This window comes from Perca fluviatilis, chromosome 11, assembly GCF_010015445.1.
Source record: "Perca fluviatilis chromosome 11, GENO_Pfluv_1.0, whole genome shotgun sequence".
Taxonomy (NCBI): Eukaryota; Metazoa; Chordata; class Actinopteri; order Perciformes; family Percidae; genus Perca; species Perca fluviatilis.
Genome location: NC_053122.1, coordinates 34890621 through 34910560, shown reverse-complemented (window position 1 = coordinate 34910560; position 19940 = coordinate 34890621). Strand labels below are relative to the sequence as shown.

The following is a 19940-nucleotide window of genomic DNA, read 5'->3' as shown; positions in this document are numbered from 1 at the left end:
AACCGGCAAACGGAACGGGCCTCGTCAGTGAGACAAACGGCGCACAAACTCTTTGGCCCTCGCCGTCCAGGTGATGGTGAGAGAAGATGTCCTCATATTTGATCACGAGGTCCGCCAGCTTGGCTCGCCACTCTGTCGCCACGCCACAAGACTCAAAAGGTCGAGATCTCTCAGGCCAACATGCTCCAGCCTCCCCCGACGGCGGTCTCGGTATTCACTGCCGGCACTGACGTTCCTGCAGGCCCGGCAGACGTGACCTGTTGAGCAGCACTGAGCTCCGTAGCTTCCATGTCCTCCAGCACCAGACAGGTGTAGATATCGCGGCGGCGTTCCTCCGCGCGCGTGACAGGGCTATCCGAGACGTGAAGGATCTTGAGAGGGACCCAACTGTCGCCCCAGAGAGGTGTCACGACTCTGGCGAACATAATGCCTTTGGGTGCAGAACGAGACCGTCGGTCGCATCAAAACAGTGCTGCCAGGAGATATCTTGACGTTGTAGGAAGGAGCCTGCCCCACACTAGAAACTCACTGCCGGCCGGCAGGGTAACAGCTCTGTTGCACCTGACTGTTCCAACCTTGTCCGGCACTTCATCATCGGACCAACATTCCAAGCCAGCAAGAAGGGAGAGAAACTGTTCACGTTCTTGGTCACCTGAACCAGAAGATGACACGGCCTCCCAGTAGCTTGCATCACACTTGAACTGACGAATCACATGTCTTATGACGTTTGAGCCGATGATTAAATCATCTTGTTGATTCTGCACAACGAAGGTGGGCACCAACACCCTGCATCCATACACTGCCATCTCAAGGTTCACTACCGATTCCGGCTTCACACGCACACCTCCGCATCCAACAAAGACAACGTCTGTCATCTCCCGATTTTTCAGTTGAACACCAGCATCGATCAACTTCTTCTGCGCCTCAGTGCTTAATGAGCAGGCCATCGAACCGCTATCTAACATAGCTCCAAGGGTCACTTTGTTTTCAACTTTAACAGGGGTATAAAATAAACTGTCACTGCTCCTGAGTTTTTGAGTATTCTGAATGACAACAGTCTCTGACTCATCCAAATTCTTCACCTTGTCAAACAGCTCAGCTGCATCGTTAACGTGGGAGTTTTTGTCATGACCTGTACGGCCTCCCTCAGCGCACAGGCCAACTAGTTTCCCCGTGAGTTGTCATGAGCTGGGAGCTGACCGGAGCATGACCGGCTTGCATGGCCGGGCTTGAAACATGTGAAGCAAAGACGGTCAGAACGGCAGTGTGACTCAGTGGTGTGGCTCTTATCATTACAGACCCGACAACTTGTTGCATGGACATGAGGCTGGCCGCGGATCTGTCTGCCACCTCGGCGTGCAATGGGCTTTGTGTGTCCAACCTGTACATTAGACAGCTCTCTGAGCATTGACATCATCTCGCTACGTTATAGCGCTCGCTCGGCTGCTGACCCAGCGGCAGCTGGTCCCCGCGGTGCAAAGGATGGGGACAGTCCCGGATACTGTGGCAGCGGAGAGAGAGTTTGTTGTTGATGCTGTGGCATGGGTGGCACATATGACTGCTGACAACACGGAGAGACAGGGAGAGAGAGAAGGCTGGTGCTGTGGCAGGGCAGATGAGGGGGAAAGAAATAGCGGGCCAGTAAAGAGAGAGCTGGAGGAGAGAGGACATTAGTACAGGACGCCTCCATATCGGAAGCGTTGCGGGACTCTGTGTGCGTTTCATGACAAATCAGTGCAGCCGCATGAGCCTTGGGCACGTGAACTTTCGCCGAGGACATCTGCTCACGCTGGTACTCGTCCACCCTCTCCTGTACTTCCTTTGTTGTCCATTCATGTATCTGCTTGTATTTGAACACAGACGCAAGCTCTAGATCCGGGCAGTGCTTCACAAACATCTTGGCAATCTCTCCTCCCATATTGTCCATGGGTCTGCCCTGACGCTTCAGACCCTCTTCGGCTACATCGGCAGCCTTGTTAAGGCGTAGCCAGTAATCAACGGGATTCTCTCTCTGATTGGGCAGAGTTGAGTAAAAATCTTGGAGGGGCAGGCATGAGGATGTGCTACTGAAATACTGTGTCAGCATGCTATATATGACCTCTGGTGTGCATGAAGACTGAAGTGAGGGGTCACTCCTCAGGCCTATCCTAACTACGTCCCTGGCTTTCCCCATCAACCTCCCCATTACAACGTCTGGCTGCAATGAAACATCACACTTCTGTTTCTTGATGTATGCTTTCATCAACTCAACCCATTCAGTCACTGTGTATTTGTCAGTATTATCACCCCTGAAAATGATGGGTTCCTTGTCAGACTGAACAACAACACTAACATGTGTGTTCTCACTAAGTGTACTAGTACCACCACTAGGCTGGGTGTTCTGGGCATTGTGTAGACTGAACTGTGTGCCATTTGTGTGGTGCATGGGAGAATTATCCTGACTAACCCCACTAATAACGCCATTAGAAACAAGAGAGGCTGTAATAGACTCGCCTATCTGTGATCCTAACAGTGAGATCATATCAGTTAACTGATGCAATGTGGCATTTTCATCCACAGGAGTTGAATGATGCGGCTTATCTTGCGATATGTGCCTAGCAGATTCCGTCGGGTCTTGCGTCAACCCCAAACCCCTATTTCCCGCAGGCAACACCGGAGAAGCACTCACATCCATCCCAACAGACTCCCTAGACTTTAAATAGCCACCCATCAGACCTCTACCCCTCCCTAAAGAGAAGTGGCTAATGTCAGACTCATCATCTAGCTTCAACCTACTAGCCATTTCACACAAAAAAAATGAAAAGAAAAAAAATATATATATAGACTTGAAAATGTAATCGCAACAGCTCACTCAGAATCTTCAGACATTAGAGCATTGTCAGCCCTGAGTACCTGACCATAATCAAAACTGTAGTACAGATCGTTCCCATAGAATTCCATGCAGCTCCCTCGGCGCGGCGATCTGCATCAAGCTGATCTGGAATCACGAGGTCACGGCACCAGTGTAACGGTTGTCAAGCATCAGGGGAACAGAGGCGAAATGTTGAACCCTTCTTCTTTATTTTTCCTTTGGAAAATAAATCAGAACATTGTCTTCAGACTTTGGTGTACACATTTACAGCATCCGATCAAAAGTATACAGCTTCTCTGCCAATCACTCTTTCAGCAATAGAAAATGCATACAAAACCATCATCTGAATCATAACTTTTAAACTTCTCATATAGAATGGCATAACTGCAGCCTAAATGCATAAAGTTGTAGCACTTCATTAAAACCTAATTACATTATGGAGCCACATACCTTTGGAAAATAAATCAGAACATTGTCTTCAGACTTTGGTGTACACATTTACAGCATCTGCACAAGCAAAATATAAATCGTGTTACATGGGCTACATGTACTACGTCAATATCCCATTGTACACTATCAGTGCTTGCTAGCAAGCAAGGCACGCAGACAGAATGTTAACACACATGGAACGACAACTAATTAACGTTTGGGAACACTCGCTTAACATACACTGTTGTCTCATACATATACCGAAACTATACTGAGATTAAATATACACACATGAAAGACACGGAGTAATATTGCTCTAAATGTATGGACGCAACTAGCGGAAGCTTACGTACTAATACCGTATCGCGCGGGGGCCTCCAGTGCACAGAAACTCACGGTCAAAAAGTACATAAACAAACTTTCTGTCAAACCATGGAAAGTGCAGTACGATCGTTACAGTACATGGGAATAATAAACCCATTAGATACATTGAAGTTATCAACCTAAACATCAATTTACTTTTAGAAAATTTATATACTGGGTGAAGTACTTTGTACGTTGAACCTACCCGATCAAAAGTATACAGCTTCTCTGATTGGGGAGGGAAGTAACGCGAGACTACACGCAGCAGATCTGTAGTACACCATGCGGCCAAAGGTGGCTCCATTCACAACTGTTAAACAAGGTTATTCATTTTTGGCGAAAATCATATATAACAATACACTACATTTTTAACTGTTACACTTACTCAAGTAAATGTAACGGAGTAAATGTAACTCGTTACTACCCACCTCTGGCCGTTGGTAAATTGAATTAAATCTTAAGAGTATAAAAGAAAACTAAACAGTAAAACGAAATTGCAAAATAAGAACTGTTAACAGAGTGAAAAGAAAGCCTGTAAAAAGATCCTGGTCCACTGTGACCAGGGAGTTGGGCAACAAAAATTAGCTTTAAAAAAAGCCTGTAAAAAGCTCCTGGTCCACTGTGACCAGGGAGTCGGGTAACAAAATTAGATCTAAAGAAAGCCTGTAAAAAGCTCCTGGTCTGCCATGACCGGGGAGTTGGGCAACAAAAATTAAATCTAAATTAGCCTGTTAAAAGCTCCTGGTCCGCCGTGACTGGGGAGTTGGGCAACAAAAATTAAATCTAAATTAGACCTGCAAAAAGCTCTTGGTTCGTTGAGACTGGAGAGTTGGGCAAGCTAAAATCAAAGAGGTAAACCTTTGAAGGTTCAATGGTCTGACGAGACCTATAAATTGGCTAATAAGAGACTTGTAAAAAGCTTTTGATCTACAACTGGTCGGAAAGTTGAGTACATTGGATGAAATAAAACCGTAAAAAGCTCTTGGTTAGAAAAATCGGAGAGTTGGTTTAATTTGACTTAATTAGAGGAATCGCAGTCGGTTGGTTGGTAGATACTGTGAAAAGCCAATGGTTGTGAATTCAATGCAATGACCGAAAACGTTTTACATTTCGATACGGAGGCAGATTTTGAAGTATATTGTGAAGAGAATAAAATTACCAGAGCGCTGTTTGGTTTTGAGGTATACTGTGAAGAGGATAAAATTAATAAGGCACAGCTTGAAGTAAAAACAATTATTAGTGAGGGTTCATTGTGTGAAGTGTCAGAACGGACACAAGAGTGAAACAGTAACAGGTAGCGGTGACGAAGTGAGTTTAGAGCTAGACTCAGATTTTGAGAGCAACATACAGCAGGACAAGAGACAGACTGACGTTACAGAGTCAAATTGACACTGAAAAGCAGAGACAATTTTTCGTTGAAAATAATATACGGTTTCTTATATATAGTGTGTTTCGGGTGCTGTTGGGGACTGTATCATAGCATAAAGAAGTGAAAGATTGTGCATACAGTGCTGAAATGGAAGAACTGAAGGCAGCACGGTGGCTCAGTGGTTAGCACTTCTGCCTCACAGCAAGAAGGTTCTGGGTTTGAACCCAGGCCTTTCTGTGTGGAGTTTGCATGTTCTCCCCGTGCTTGCGTGGGTTTCCTCCGGATGCTCCGGTTTCTTCCCACCCTAAAGACATGCATGCAACTAGGACTACAGTTGAAAATTAGCCGACTGGCTAACACTGGCGCATTTATAGAAATGTTGATTAATGTGCATTGTCCTAATATAAATAAATAAATCTTCTTTTTAGTTGGTGAAACTGGGGATTAAAGCACTGGGGGCAGCAGAAACAATGGTTGAGACAGGGAAAAAGATACTCTGTAAGTGGGAAAAGGAAGGACTGTTGGCAGACATAGGGAGAGATGAGAGTGTATTGAGAACTTTGTATATCAGAGCAGAGAGTCAGGCACGAGTGGCAGACAGAATGGAAAGAAAAAGGAAGTAGTAGGTGGGGACCTGCATGGGGGCGTAAACAAAAGAAAGCTGTAGAGAAAGATGTCACAAGGGGGCTGACTGAACTGCTGGGTAAACTGAAAAGGAAAAATGATAAGTTGGCAACATCTGGGGGCACAACTGAAGTAGTACCAGAAAAGACTAATAACCCAACCACAGCCACTGCCAGTGTGTACCCTTCCCTGCCACAACCAACAGCACCTCCATCCTACGAGGCTGTAACAGTGGTTCAAGCTCCTGTGGTGCCAGTAAAGAGAGGTGTACTAGTGAATGAAGGAGTTCTGGATCTGGACATCCCCCAACACAACAACCTGGCCAATCTGGTGAAATGCACAGCTGACCTGACTGACACAGACAGACTACTGGCCACTGTTCCTGTTGCCCTATGGACAAGTGGTCCGCATGTGTGGGGCTGGTAGATACCTCGCCCATTCTTATCACATTGAAAGAACCCAGTGAGGTCATCTGGAAACCACAATACAGACTGTCCCAAGACCAAACTGATGGCATCTCTCCTACTATTACTGGGCTCTTGGACTCTGGAGTTCTAGTCCCCACCTGTAGTGACTGGAACACACCTCCGTTTCCTGTGACAAAAGGACCTGGAATTGGATGGAGAATGGTGCAGGACATCAGACCCATCAACCAAGCCACGGTGCCAGATGTTTCAGACCCATACTTGGCTCTACAGAACATACATCATTCTCAGTTTTTTCACTGTCATTGACCTGGCCAATGCCTTCTTCTGCATCCCACTCCACCATGACTCTCAACACATTTTCTTTCACCTTCTGTGGCACCCAATACATCTACACCAGAATGCCCCAAGGCTACAGAGACTCTCCTGGCATTTTCAATGACGTACTCAGAGAACACCTAACCCAACTCTCTCTGCCAGAAGACGTCATCCTGCTCCAATATGTGGATGACATTCTCCTTGCTGCACCCTCCGCTGAGCTCTGCCTGCAAGCTACAGGAACCATCCTGTAATTTCTTGCATCCAAAAGTTATAAGGTCAAGAAGGAAAAAGTCCAGTGTTGCAGGAGGAAGGTTGCCTTCCTGGGAAGAGAAGTCTCTGCCACAGGTCAAACCTATCCAGCCAACATCGAGAATCCATTCCCCAGCATCCTCGTCCAGAAACAGTACAGGACATGTTGTCTTTCCTGGGTTTGACGGGGTACAGCAGAAACTATATCCGTGATTACACCCTCCTCATCCAACCACTCAGAGACCTCGTGGCTGAAGCTGGAAACAGAAATCTAAATGCTCTACTCTAATGGTCTCCTGAAGCTGAAACTGCCTTCTCCCTTACTAAGGAAGCACTCTCCCAGGCCACCATATTGGCTGCACCTGACCACACCATTCCATTTCATCTTGATGTTTCTGTCAAGAACGGACATGTTCATGCCACTCTTTTCCAGAAAAAAGGGGGAGACAGGTTAGTGCTAACCTACCACCAAAATTGGACACTATTGAACAAGGACAAACATCCTGTGCTCAACATCTGGCTGCACTATCGAAAGCTGTCCAAAAAACTACCCACCTGGTCATGCATCACCCATTGCAGATCCACACGGACCACGGAGTGAACACATTCCTGCAAAGCAATACATTCACGTTCAGTACTGAACGAAAACTGAAAATACAGAAGGAGCTGAGACAACCCCACATCACTTTTGTAACCTCAGCCATCAATTTGGCAGACAAAATGGGACACGGAAAACCTCACAGCTGTGAAGAAGTGGCAGCACAAGAACTGAAACTCAGGCCAGACCTGAAAAACGAAACTCTGCCAGATGCACAACATTGGCTATACACAGATGGATGCTGCTACAAAGTGGACTCAGTAATAATACCACAACCTGCATCAGCACAAATGGCTGAAATATTGGCACTCACAAAAGCACTGCAGTGGTCAAAAGGGAAAAGGGTCAATATCTACACAGACTCAGCATACGCACATGGAGCGGTGCATATAGCTGGACCACAATGGCAGAAGAGGAATTTCCTGACCACAAGCAAGACTCCTATCAAGCACAAGGATCAACTGGTAACCCTACTGGAAGCAGTAAAATCGCCAGCAGCAGTGGCAATAATGAAGTGCAAAGGACATGACAAAGCAGACACAAGGGTGGCAAAAGGAAATGAAGCAGCAGACCAAAGAGCCAAAGAAGTTGGAGGGTACACTCCCAGACAAATGACACTGCAACCAGAGGGAGGACCAACAGAACTAACCACAGAAAATATAAAAGACATCCAAGAAGAGGCCGGACCATATGATATGAGGTCACACACTGGACACATAGTGGCTCCGGCAAAGCTATGTCGACTATTGTTCCGAACCATGCACGGCCCCTTCCATGAGGGAACCAGAAGAACCCTGACAAACATGAAAGAACTATGGTGGAACCCATGGATGTCAGACATCATCACCAACTGTGTGGAAGAATGTGACACATGCAACAAACACAATAACAAGAAACCATTCAAGGCACCAGCAGGAAAATTCCCTGTGCCTACAGCCCCTTTTCAAGACAACCATAGATTTCACAGATATGGGGCCAGAGAACAGAGTAGGGGGGAAAAGATATCTCCTTGTAATGGTAGACAGATTCACAAAATGGGATGAAGCAATACCAAGTAAAGATGAAATAGCACAGACAGTTGTAAAATGGCTGAAAAATGAACTAGTACCCAGATATGGCGTACCACGCACAATCAGATCAGACAATGGATCTCATTTTGCTAACAAACATCTACAGAAAGTAGAAGAGGTATTAGGGATCATACACAGATATGGGTCAGTTTATCATCCACAATCACAGGGATTAGTGGAGAGGGCCAACCAGACACTGAAAAGAAAAATCGCCAAGCGTGTGAAGGTACAAAACTAACATGGGTAGAAGCACTGCCGTTAGCTCTTAAGTCTATGCGCAGTTCCCCAGGATCCGACACACACTTATCTCCTCATGAGTTACTGACTGGAAGAAAAATGCCAGGGCCACCCAGGGATGGAGGTCATATGCCATCCCTGGATGTGTGTAAACAAGAATATGATGACTACATGAAGGCATTGACCAGTGAAGGAACTGTAAGGTGATGGGAATGGTTCAGGTGGAGTGAAGGTGTGGTGAGCAAACATAGTCTCGGTCAGAAGACATCAGGTGAAATGGAGTGAGGAATGAAGCAGGGAGAAGGTAGGGTTTGATGCAGCACCAGTGGTATTTTATTGTATCATTCAGAGTGCCTTGAATTCATTGCATTGTCTGTGTGCTGCAGAAAGGGATAACAAAAACATAATACAATTAATGAAAGTGGTCAATTAACACATACTGCAAACAAAGAAATGCACAGACTTTCCAGATAGTACAACAAACAATATATCCACATTGCTTATGGCACATGGCTGGCAAACAATGGCATTCAGTTAGCAATGCACATGTTAGCATAGCAAATATAACTCATTGCATAAAACACAGACAAATGATAACTTGACTCACGTTAACTCACGAAGACTCACACAGGTTACATTGGAGTGCCGGCAGAGTGAGCAAAGAATGAGCCAAAGGGTTCACAATCAATTTATGGGCAACAGGTGAGGTGGGCGTGGTCAGGTGGCAGATAGCAAAGGTATTCTTGAAACAGTGAAATGGAGTCGAAAGGGAATGGGATGGCAAGAGTCTTTTCATAGCCGCCCCGAAATTGGGATCAATTCCTTCTGGGAAAAAGACTCACTCTTCTGCCAGCTCAGGAAGCACCATCAAACGTGACACTGGTCTTGTGTAAATCCGACTGCCAACTTGGACGTCTACTGACCGGACACGCCCATCTCTACCAGTTGTGACTGTTGTGACACGCCCTGTTGGCCAAGAGGATTGAGGCAGTTGCGGGTCAAAGATTAGAACAATCTTCCCTACTCCCAGATTTTGGACTTCCCTCAGCCACTTTCCTCTTGGTTGTAGGTTAGGCAAGTAGTCACAGATGAACCGTGTCCAGAAGTGGTCAGCCAAAATTTGACTATGACGCCACTTCCTTTGCCCAAGGAGCTTACTGCTGGCAAACATGGCTTGTGGCAGAGAGGCATCCCGCCGCCCCATCAGGAGCAAATTGGGAGTGACTGGATCAGGGTCAGCAGCATTTGAGGAAAGATAACCTAAAGGCTTTGAATTCATGATGCGTTCTACCTCAATCAGGACAGTTTGAAGGACAACTTCGGAGGTGGTCTGCTTCCCAAGAATCAATCGCAGGGCATTCTTAACTGATCTGATTTCACGCTCCCAGACCCCACCGAAGTGTGGAGCCCCTGGTGGATTGAAGTTGAATGAAATCTGCTGATTGGCCAAGCGTTCCTGGAGCTCGGGTTCCATCGCCTGGAAGCATTTGCTCAGCTCTCTGTCCCCAGCACGGAAGTTTGTTCCTCTGTCTGCCCAGATCTCCAAGGGCTTATGGGATATGAAGCGACGGAGGGCCAGGAGAAAGGCGTCGACATCCAAACTTCCGAGCAAGTCAAGATGTAAGCAGCGAGTGGTTAAACACTTAAAGATGATTCCCCATCGCTTTTCGGTTCTACGGCCTTGATGGATGACAAAGGGTCCAAAGCAATCTACACTGGTGGACCAGAATGGTGGTTTAAAAAGACGCAGCTTCGCCGGGGCAGATTCGCCATCTTCGGCATTTCAGGAGAGGATTTCCATCTCTGACACTCCCTGCAGCTGTGCTGATGTTTACGGATGGCTGGTCTTCCTCCTACAATCCAATACTTGCGTCTCAATTCTCAAAAAACCCTCTCCGGGTCCGGATGCAGCAGGGACTCATCATAGTCCTTAATGATGAGCTGCGTAGTAGGATGCTTTGGGTCTAGAATGATTGGGTGAATGATGTCGGGGTCCAGGTCCTGGGATCGACGTAGTCTTCCTCCTACTCTCATCAGCCCCACATCTGGATCCAGTTCAGGAGATAATGAGAGGAGACGACTTTGCCTATGGAGTAGTTTCCCTTTCTGAAGAGCGTCAAGTTCTTCAGGGAAACATGATGCCTGGGCTTGCTGTAGGATTAAGGTTTCGGCTGCTGCCCCTGTGGAGACTTTGTCGGACTGAGTTTGTGCCTGCTCAGTGGCGGCGATGAAGTCGCTCCAGTTTTGATGCTGGGATACATCTGGCAATGTAATGGTAGCAGCAGAAACATTCAGACACAGAGCAGCTTTCTTCAATTCAGTGCAGTCTGCGAGTGGTGAAGTGGTGAAGTGATGAAGCTCTTGGTACACCCCCAACTGGTCCGCTCAAGGGGGCACATAACAGCAGGGCAGTCTGATGCTGGGGAGGTCAGACAGTTCATGTTCCCACTTCAGCCACTGATCAGCCAGTTCGGACGGAGTGATGGGGTCATCCCAGCCTTGTTTGGTTTTCCACAAGTCCTGTACCAGCACTTTGGCCCGGGTGGTATAAGGTAAGATGTACCCTAATGGGTCATATTGATTGGCAAAAGTGTGATAGATGAGCCGGAGTGTGAGAATCCTAATGGGCGAGACCCGGTGTTTGTATCCGAGGCTATCGGGAAGGCAGCTCCAACGCAAGCCAAAGGTGGATTCTTGAGGATCAACACCCGCTTGAGAGAGCCACAAGTCAGTGCTCACAGATCTTGCCTCAGGTGGGAGGTGTTCCCCCACACTGGAGTCATTACTCGCCCACTGACGGATTTCAAATCCCCCTTGGGACAGTGTGGCACGAAGTTTGTCCAGCAGGGCTTTGGCTTTGGCTGATGTGTTGAAGCTTTGCAGGCAATTGTCAACATAGAAAAAGCTGAGCACTGAGTTCAACACTTCATGGTCACTCTTTGGGTGCTTCTTCGCATGACGCTGCAGGGCGTAAATGGCACAACAAGGACTACAAGTTGTGCCAAAAGGTAACACTTTCCACTCGTAGGTCTTTGGGTGAGTTGCCTGAGCCATAGCTCGCCAGAGAAACCTGAGTAATGGCCGGTCAGCAGGGAGTAGGTGAACTTGGTGGAACATAGATTTTATGTCACCATTGATGGCCACACTGTGCTCACGGAAACGGAGGAGCACACCAAGAAGAGAGGGACCGAGAGTTGGACCAGGGAGTAGACTACGATTCAAATTAAGACCATGCAGTTGAAAAGAGCAGTTGAACACCAGTCAATGTTTCCCACTGGCTTGTTTGATAACATGATGCGGAACTAGCCAGGTTTCTGACTCCGGCTGGTCATCTTTGGGCTCCACCTCCTTCACGTACTCCATATCGACCAGCTTCTGGATCTCCTGGTTGTAGATCTCAATCAACTCTTGGTCCTTCATCAGTCTGCGCTCGGTTCCACGGAGCCATGGCAACATGGTATGGACTGAGGAGAATAACTTGGGACTGTTGGGTGCTCTGAGCAGTGGGGTAGCACGACGCAAGACCTCCCCTGCTTCTTTGATGGCAGTCTTAGTCTCAAGCAGTTCCAGGCAATAATGATCTTGTTTAGATCGGGTTACTTCCTTCTCCTTATGATGTGGGAAGGAATCCAGTCTCCACAGTCTCTCCACATTCTCCATCAACTCCGCAGTAGCTGGCCAGGATACACGATCACAAAGAGTGAACAAGGCTTGGGCACCCGAAGGAGGAGATTGAGGTAAGGCATTGGATGGGCCTTGGACAGCCCATCCCAGGGCAGTATGAACGGCGATGGGTCCCCCATAAGGTCCAGTGCGGACAGGCTCTTTGGGCGCCAACAAATGGGAATGATCTGAGCCTATCAGGATTAATGGCCAAGCGTGGACAAAGTCCGGTAAGGGTAAGCCTCGCAAGTGGGAATATTCCCTCTGCAGGTCAGAGGCACGACAAGAATGCTCAGCCAAGTTGAGGATTGGGGAAGTAAAGGCATTGGCTATAGGGAACATAATCTTCTTTTGATTCACAGGGGAGATATGACAGGAGATGGTCTCACCACTCATGGGGATTACCTCATGCCGCACGGTTCTGAGATTGAGGATCTCTTTTGGTCCTTTAAGTTGTAGCTGAGACGCTGCCGGGTCAAAATGATTGTTCTTTCTGAGCCATCATCGAGTATGGCATACGTCTGCAGCCTTTGACGGCCGTTGATTAGTAAGACTGGAAAGTCTTACTTTAGTTTTATCTGAACAGGTGCAGTGTCAAGGTAGGTGACTGGGTGCGAGTGAAAGTCCACAAGAGAAAGTGGACCGAGCCCAGGTGGCTTGGACCGTACGTAGTGAGGGAGGTTACCTGACACTCTGTCCAAGTAAAAGGCAAGGCAGGAGCTGCTTGGCACCACCTGACACATTGTGCCCCAGCACCTACACCTTCCCATGATTTGAGGAAAGTTAGAGCTGATTTGATCAACAATGCCACTCCCGTTCAAACTTAGGCAATCAGGCCAAGGGAGTGAACCCAGACCAAAATACTACTATGGATGCATGTGGAAGGTCTGGGTAGGTATGCTAATGTCTACAGCCATACTCGTTATGTTGTTATTTTGGTTCATAGATACCAAATATGACAGAGGAAGAAGGGAGGTTGAGGTGACTAGAACAAAGGGACACACAAGCACACCCCTATTAGACCTATGCGACATAGTGCCATGCAACACCAAAGACAGAAGAGAGGAAGTCATATACATATGCGTCACGACCAACTCAGACAAGTGGTGTGGCAGTTGGAAGTGTGCCATAGCTAACACAGGCTCAGATTGGGGAAATGTGGGATGTAAACCATATGATACAATGCACCTTACGATAACACATAAGGGACCTGAAATCCAGACTGAGGGCCTGATTTACTAACACTAGCGCAGTTTGCGCTGCGTCTGTTTATGCGAGTTCGGTAATAGCGCACGCTATGCTTCCACAGTTTGCGTAGTATTTATCAACCCTGACACCCATCAGGCAATCAGCGTCTTTCTCCGCCCACTATACCGTAAATTGCGCTGTAGCAAAGCGGTACTGGTGCTATGATACGGCTGAGTGCAGACTGCGATATTCCCACTGCTGATGCTATGACTGTTTGAAATGATCCTGATGCCAATATTTGTAATGTAGCGAGGAGTTTAACAACTGCTGGAATGGGATGTGAACGCTGAGTGGGAGATTCAATTTCATCTTTGATTTCTTCCAGTAACTCTAATATTGCATGGCTGCTTGATCTGTAACGCTAAATGATGTTATGTTCACTGACAAAGTGTGATTCTTCTGTTAAAAATATTTTCAGCCTCGCCTATGTCTTCGTCTTGCTCAAATTACTGTTGCCATTTCACCAGCGGCATAAAGGTCTACGAGGAAACTCGACTGCAGCTGGTTTAGACCTGCTTTAAAGAGGCGGAGAATTTCCCCCGCAGAATAGAGGCGCGCTCTTACTGACAGTCTTTGTAAATACCACGGAATATATAATTAGGGGCACTTTGCGCTTATCCTCCCACCTTTTGGGTGGAACTCCCACTTTCCCCACGACCCTCCCACGAACGCATATTGAAAGCGCAACTTGTCTCTTCTCGCTCATGTGGCAGACAATCTGCGATTTTACCCAAGTGCGCCCTGTTTGTAAATAGCCCGCATCGGTTACGTCCGTCTTTGCGACCAATTAGCGCCTGGAAACAGGCGCAAACGGCTTGATAAATCTAGCCCACAGTGTAGGTAGAAAGCAGGAAGGACGATGCCAGGAACAGAAATGTAATCCTATATATGTGACGTTGAAGGATCCAAAACCAGAGGATGCAGGGACTTATGTTATGGGATTGTATGCTGAAGGGAAAGATCCGTTAGTTCATCATTCGAGTCACAGACCCATGGAGTAATAGAACACTGTCCACATCCATTACTGTCCAGGTTGACGCAATGAACACAGGTATGGGTGTCCTGAAAGACTCTAAAGGGCCATTAGTAAAATATTTGAACCTAGAGGACTTTACCATTGAGGAAAGGTTGGAGATGGAAACTGGTTTCACACCCTCAGGTAACACGTGGCTCAAAATGATGAAATATACTGCTAGAACACATAAAATGTCTGACTGTGTTATCTGTGCTAAAGCAAGACCTCATTTGGGGACAGTACCATTCCCACTCTCACCGGTGGACAACCCTATTGGTTATAATTGTATGTTAAGTCTTTACAGTGATGTGACCATGGAAAGTGATGTCTGCAGGACCCTGTCTCTCCTGTATCCCAGAGTGCGTGCAATACAACCGCCTCCAGGAGTGGTCGCCTACCCTGGTAACTATACTTGCATCACACAACCCAACAGCTCCACCATGAATGTGGGACACCTACCTAAGAAGTTTTGTATGTACACCTACAACACATCTTCGTTCGTTCCCAATGTCACACAGCCAATGTTTAACAATCATAGTAAGGGACTCGCTGATGTCTGGTGGATGTGTGGGACACATCCCCGCCTTAGACCATCCTTACCTGCTAAATGGGGGGGGCACCTGCGCCTTAGTGGCCCTATTATTGCCGATTACCATGCTTCCTATTAGCGCAGGGAAACTAGAGGAGACAGTACAGTCTACCTATCACAAACATTCCTTGAAGAGAGCTAAAAGAGACACTGACTTGGGTTTTGGTACATGGGGAGACCCAAGCACCCCGTTCGGGTCTATAGATAGTAGGGTGTATATAGATGCAATTGGAATACTAAGGGGTGTACCAGAGGAGTTCAAAGCTCAGAATCAGATAGCAAAGGGTTTTGAGTCTATACTGCCCTGGATAACTACAAACAAGAATGTGGACTGGATAAATTATATATACTACAACCAGCATAGGTTTTTGAACCGGACTAGGGATGGCCTGAGGGGTGTGTCCGAACAATTAGCCGCCTCCTCACTCATGGCATTTCAGAACCGTATGGCACTAGACATGTTGTTAGCAGAAAAAGGGGGTGTGTGCCACATGTTTGGAGATGCTTGTTGTACATTTATTCCCAATAATACTGCCCCAGATGGTAGCATCACTAGAGCCTTGGAGGGGTTGACCTCTCTAGCCAATGAACTAGCAGAGAACTCGGGTGTGGCTGAAAACCCCATCACCAGTTGGCTGGAGGAAGTTTTTGGCAAATACAAAGCAATTGTGCTCTCCATGCTTATGTCCGTGGCAGTATTTCTGGGCATATTGGTGTGTTGTGGATGCTGTTGCATCCTCAGTTCTTTTTTGCCACTTACTGTTGTTTTTTTCACATTTCAACCAAGTCTGTGATTTCCTTGAATTGAGCTAAAAAATGTGGCGGCACATCACTGGGGTGAAGAGGCCGGCTAAAACAATCAACCGACAGGACAGGAAGTTCACACCTGCATGGGTTAGTCAGATGATGACATCTCGACCAATGAGGTGTCCCTGCCAGCAGAGGTGTGAAGACAAACAAGCATCAGCATGAACCCATCAACATATGATGTAATCATTACTGAACAGTAATGTTTTTTCAGTTGATATTGTGTCTGACAATGCAATAATTTAATCAAGTGGAATTCTTTGGATTTTTTTTAACATAAAAGGGATTCAATTAGCATGTGTAATGTGAGGGGTTGCTGTCTGTCACAAATCCAAAGAGAATTATCTCCTGACTGTGCAGCTCCTCTCAGCTCTACAGACTGTTTTTAACTCAGTTTTCATGTTTTCAGGCCCAAATCTTTATTGTTTTTGTTCACTCTCACAGCTCTTACAATAATAATAATTCCATACATTTATATAACGCTTTATCATAGACACTCAAAGCGCTTTGGGGGGGACCACACTACCACCACCAATATGCCTTACGATGCCAGGCGCTCACCTATCATCAGAGTCCATTTCAGGACTCTAAAACCCACTGTACCAAAGAGTTTGGTGTAGCTCAGCAGCAAATACACAGGTAGAGAGCAGCTGGTGAATAAAGTGGAGGATTTAGCAGGTAAAGAGGGTTGTAGTGCTGCCGGAGTACACCAAAATGTACGGAAGGGGCCAATTGAGGAAAGCATTAAATAAGGAAGTAAGTATAAGTATAAGAGCGCCAAATTCTGTGTAAGAAAGCAGGTTGGGGTGGTGGATGGGTCAAACAAACACAGGACTTTCAGCCAGGAGATCGGGGACCGTATCCTGTTTGAAAATAAAAGTAGTGGGGCGTATTTTCTTGCCAACAATAGGGCGTTAATTCATATAATGCTCCTATGAGTTGTATTAGAGGGTAGGAATAAGAAAACTGTATTGTCATATGGTTTGGAAGACTTGTTGGACCCTTTAATATCCTACTGGTTCTACTTCTGCATCTTTTGGTCCTGCATGGTGGGTGGGGAACATCCAATGGTGTTATTTAGTGCTTAACAACAAGACAGCGCCAGCCAAATTCAATCAGACTGCAATAGAGAGGATGGATGGGAGATGGGAAGGCCCAAGGCTTGCTGACTGTTAGGCTATGCTCGCAGGCAGAGAATCTAAATAGTTATAAGTCGGCAGGAAATCAAGCAGGGGGCTAGCGGTCAACCTGCTTGACTCCAGAGAGGTGCTAGAGGGCCCATGAAGGCACTGGAGGTCTGGGAGCAGAGTTTGGAAGATTAAGAGGGGACAGGCTAAAGAGAGCCAGGTTCTGAAGCAGAACTTTCACCTTGTTGGCCAAACTCTGGCACCCGCTCACAGATGGCAGTGCGGAGCTTCAGGAAGTAGTGCACAGGTGGATGGGAGACCGATGGGAAAGTGTCAGGGCATCTGGTGGCAACTTTGGAAAGTTCCTTAGAAGTGCATGGGCCTGGGGGTAGTGGCAGGAACAGAGGGCCTGACTGAGCAGAATAAACTGCTGAGGCAGCCGTCGAGACACTGAGATGGCCTAACAAGATCAAACCAGACCGGCTGTTCTCATGAACCATACGTACATATAGCTACGAACAGTAAACTACTGTAATTCGTATGTATACCAGGTATTTATTATCGTCAGGGCCAGTGTCTCCCTTGGTATCCCCCTCCACAACGTCAAAAGTCTGTTTCATTTGAGCGAGCAGAAATCAACTTTGAGAGGAGAGTTTACCTGCGAGAGAGTTTCTGCCCTCAAGATCACGCAAATCAGAGAGTCATGGACACATGGTGGCTGCTCTGTGTGCGTGATGCTTAGTTTTACACGCAAAGATGCCATTCTTTCCCTCTCCTTGTGTTTTGTTTCACGCTCGCAGCTGCCTGTACAACTCTCGATTGTTGAAATTATATAATTTCTTCATGAGCATGTTTTATCGGGAGATATGACATAAACCTGACGCCATAAAAGAAAATGCATGGGGCTTTTACTAGGAAGCTGTTGAAGACTTAAGGGTTCAGTAAGCTTGAAACAAACTGATTCACTGACCTGCTGCCCAATTGTCTAAGGATTAAAGTGCTTATACCTGCTCCAGGCCATGCTGTTACACGTGTTCAGCTGGGTTGAGATCTGGAAGTCTGGAATCTGGGGGTGACAGAAGATTGACAGAAAGGCAGAACACCGGAGGATTGAGAAGAAAAATGATTATTGAAAGGCTTGTGGACTAACAGAGAAAGTGTAGGAGATGACGTTGTGATGTGTAGAGCAAAAAAAGAACATCAGTGTCCAACAGAGATTGAGAGGGAGAAAATGAAGGGTGGGGACAGCAGTAGAAAGAGAGAAATCATTTGTACGACAGAGTTTGAAGCAGAGAGCTGAGGCCTCTCTCATCCTCCCACTGATGATGGAGACACAGGACGGAGCAGAGCTCTGCTTTCCACAACTCTTCAACACCTCCTGCAGGAAGCTGACATCTCCTTGGTTTGAAGTGATGCTCATTCACATTTTTCTCTACTCCATCTCTCTGCTCACTGTAGCTCTCAACCTGCTCGTCATCCTCTCAGTCTCCCACTTCAGGTTAAGATTATTGTCTCAACAATTGAAGTTTTAGATATATGAACACTGTGTGTCAGTTTCAGGGTCCTGGTATTGTTCATGCTGGCTTGATGTCTCAATGTCTCAATGTCATGGCTTAGAAGGATGCTTGGGGGAGCTATTTATGATGTTATTATAATGTAACACCTGTTCTTTTCATACTGTGATAATCAAACTGACTGCTCAGAATAAGGCCTGTTTCTATGAAAGATCGGAAAAAAAAACTCGTGTTTTTGGAATGATTTTTTTCAAGTGTTTAAGAAAGAACTAACATAAAATGTTTGTTTGTCATTAAGATAGGAGGACTTGTTGGTTTAATAATACTTTTCTCTTTCCCTCCAGGCAGCTCCACACACCCACCAACATCCTCCTCCTCTCTCTGGCTGTCTCAGACCTTCTAGTGGGCCTCGTGGTGATGCCGGGAGAAATCCTCCGAAGAACATCCTGCTGGTTTCTTGGTGACTTTGTGTGTTTTCTTTATAATATTCTATCAGCCATCATTCCGGCATCCTCAATAGGTGACATAGTGCTCATATCAGTTGACCGTTACGTTGCTATTTGTGACCCTCTGCATTACAACACCAGAATCACTGTCAACAGAGTTAAACTCTGTGTTTGTCTATGTTGGCTCTGTTCTGTTTCCTACAGCTTTCTCTATGTGAAGGAAGACCTGACTCAACCAGGGAGGTATAAATCCTGCTACGGAGAATGTGTGTTCGTCATTGACAATATCTCAGTGAATATTGATCTTGTTTTGAACTTTATTGTTCCAGTTATTGTCATCATAGCTCTGTATCTGAGAGTATTTGCCGTGGCTGTGTCTCAGGCTCGTGCCATGCGCTCTCACGTTACAGCTGTCACACTCCAGCTTTCAGTGACTCCAAAGGCAAAGAAATCAGAGCTGAAAGCAGCCAGGACTCTTGGTGTTCTTGTAGTTGTGTTTCTAATGTGTTTCTGCCCATATTACTCTGTCTCTCTTGCAGGTGACAGCCTGGGAAATTCTTCAGCTGTATCCTATGTTATATTTGTGTTATTTTGTAACTCTTGTCTAAACCCTGTGATCTATGCATTTTTTTACCCCTGGTTTAGAAAAGCAGTTAAACTCATTGTAACTCTTCAGATACTGCAGCCTGGCTCCTGTGAGACCAACATGCTGTAGAGAGGCTGTGGAGGGACTGAGATCCGACTCGGTCTAAGGATAAATGAATGAATATGTTCCTGCTGTTCAGTGAGTGAAATGTCAAAGCTTTAAATTCACACATGTATGACACTCATGCAGTCTTTTTTTTCCTAGGGAACCTTTCATGTGTATGTATGTTTCCAGTATAGAAAAAAATCCACTGTTGTGTTTCAGATAACACTGTCGGTATAAAAACCTCATCTTCCCTTTCAGCTTAGGAACAAAAGTTGTTTTAATCATTTCAGTCAAGTGTCATTCA

At 46.3% G+C, this 19940-nt stretch overlaps 1 protein-coding gene across 1 annotated transcript; it reads left to right on the top strand.

Moving 5' to 3' along the window:
- Positions 1-18310: 18310 nt before the first annotated feature.
- On the top strand, positions 18311-19660 carry LOC120567703 (trace amine-associated receptor 13c-like). The gene is made up of 2 exons (XM_039814672.1): positions 18311-18483; positions 18844-19660. The coding sequence occupies exons 1-2, from the start codon at positions 18311-18313 to the stop codon at positions 19658-19660; spliced, it is 990 nt and encodes a 329-aa protein (XP_039670606.1).
- The last annotated feature ends 280 nt before the right edge of the window (positions 19661-19940 follow it).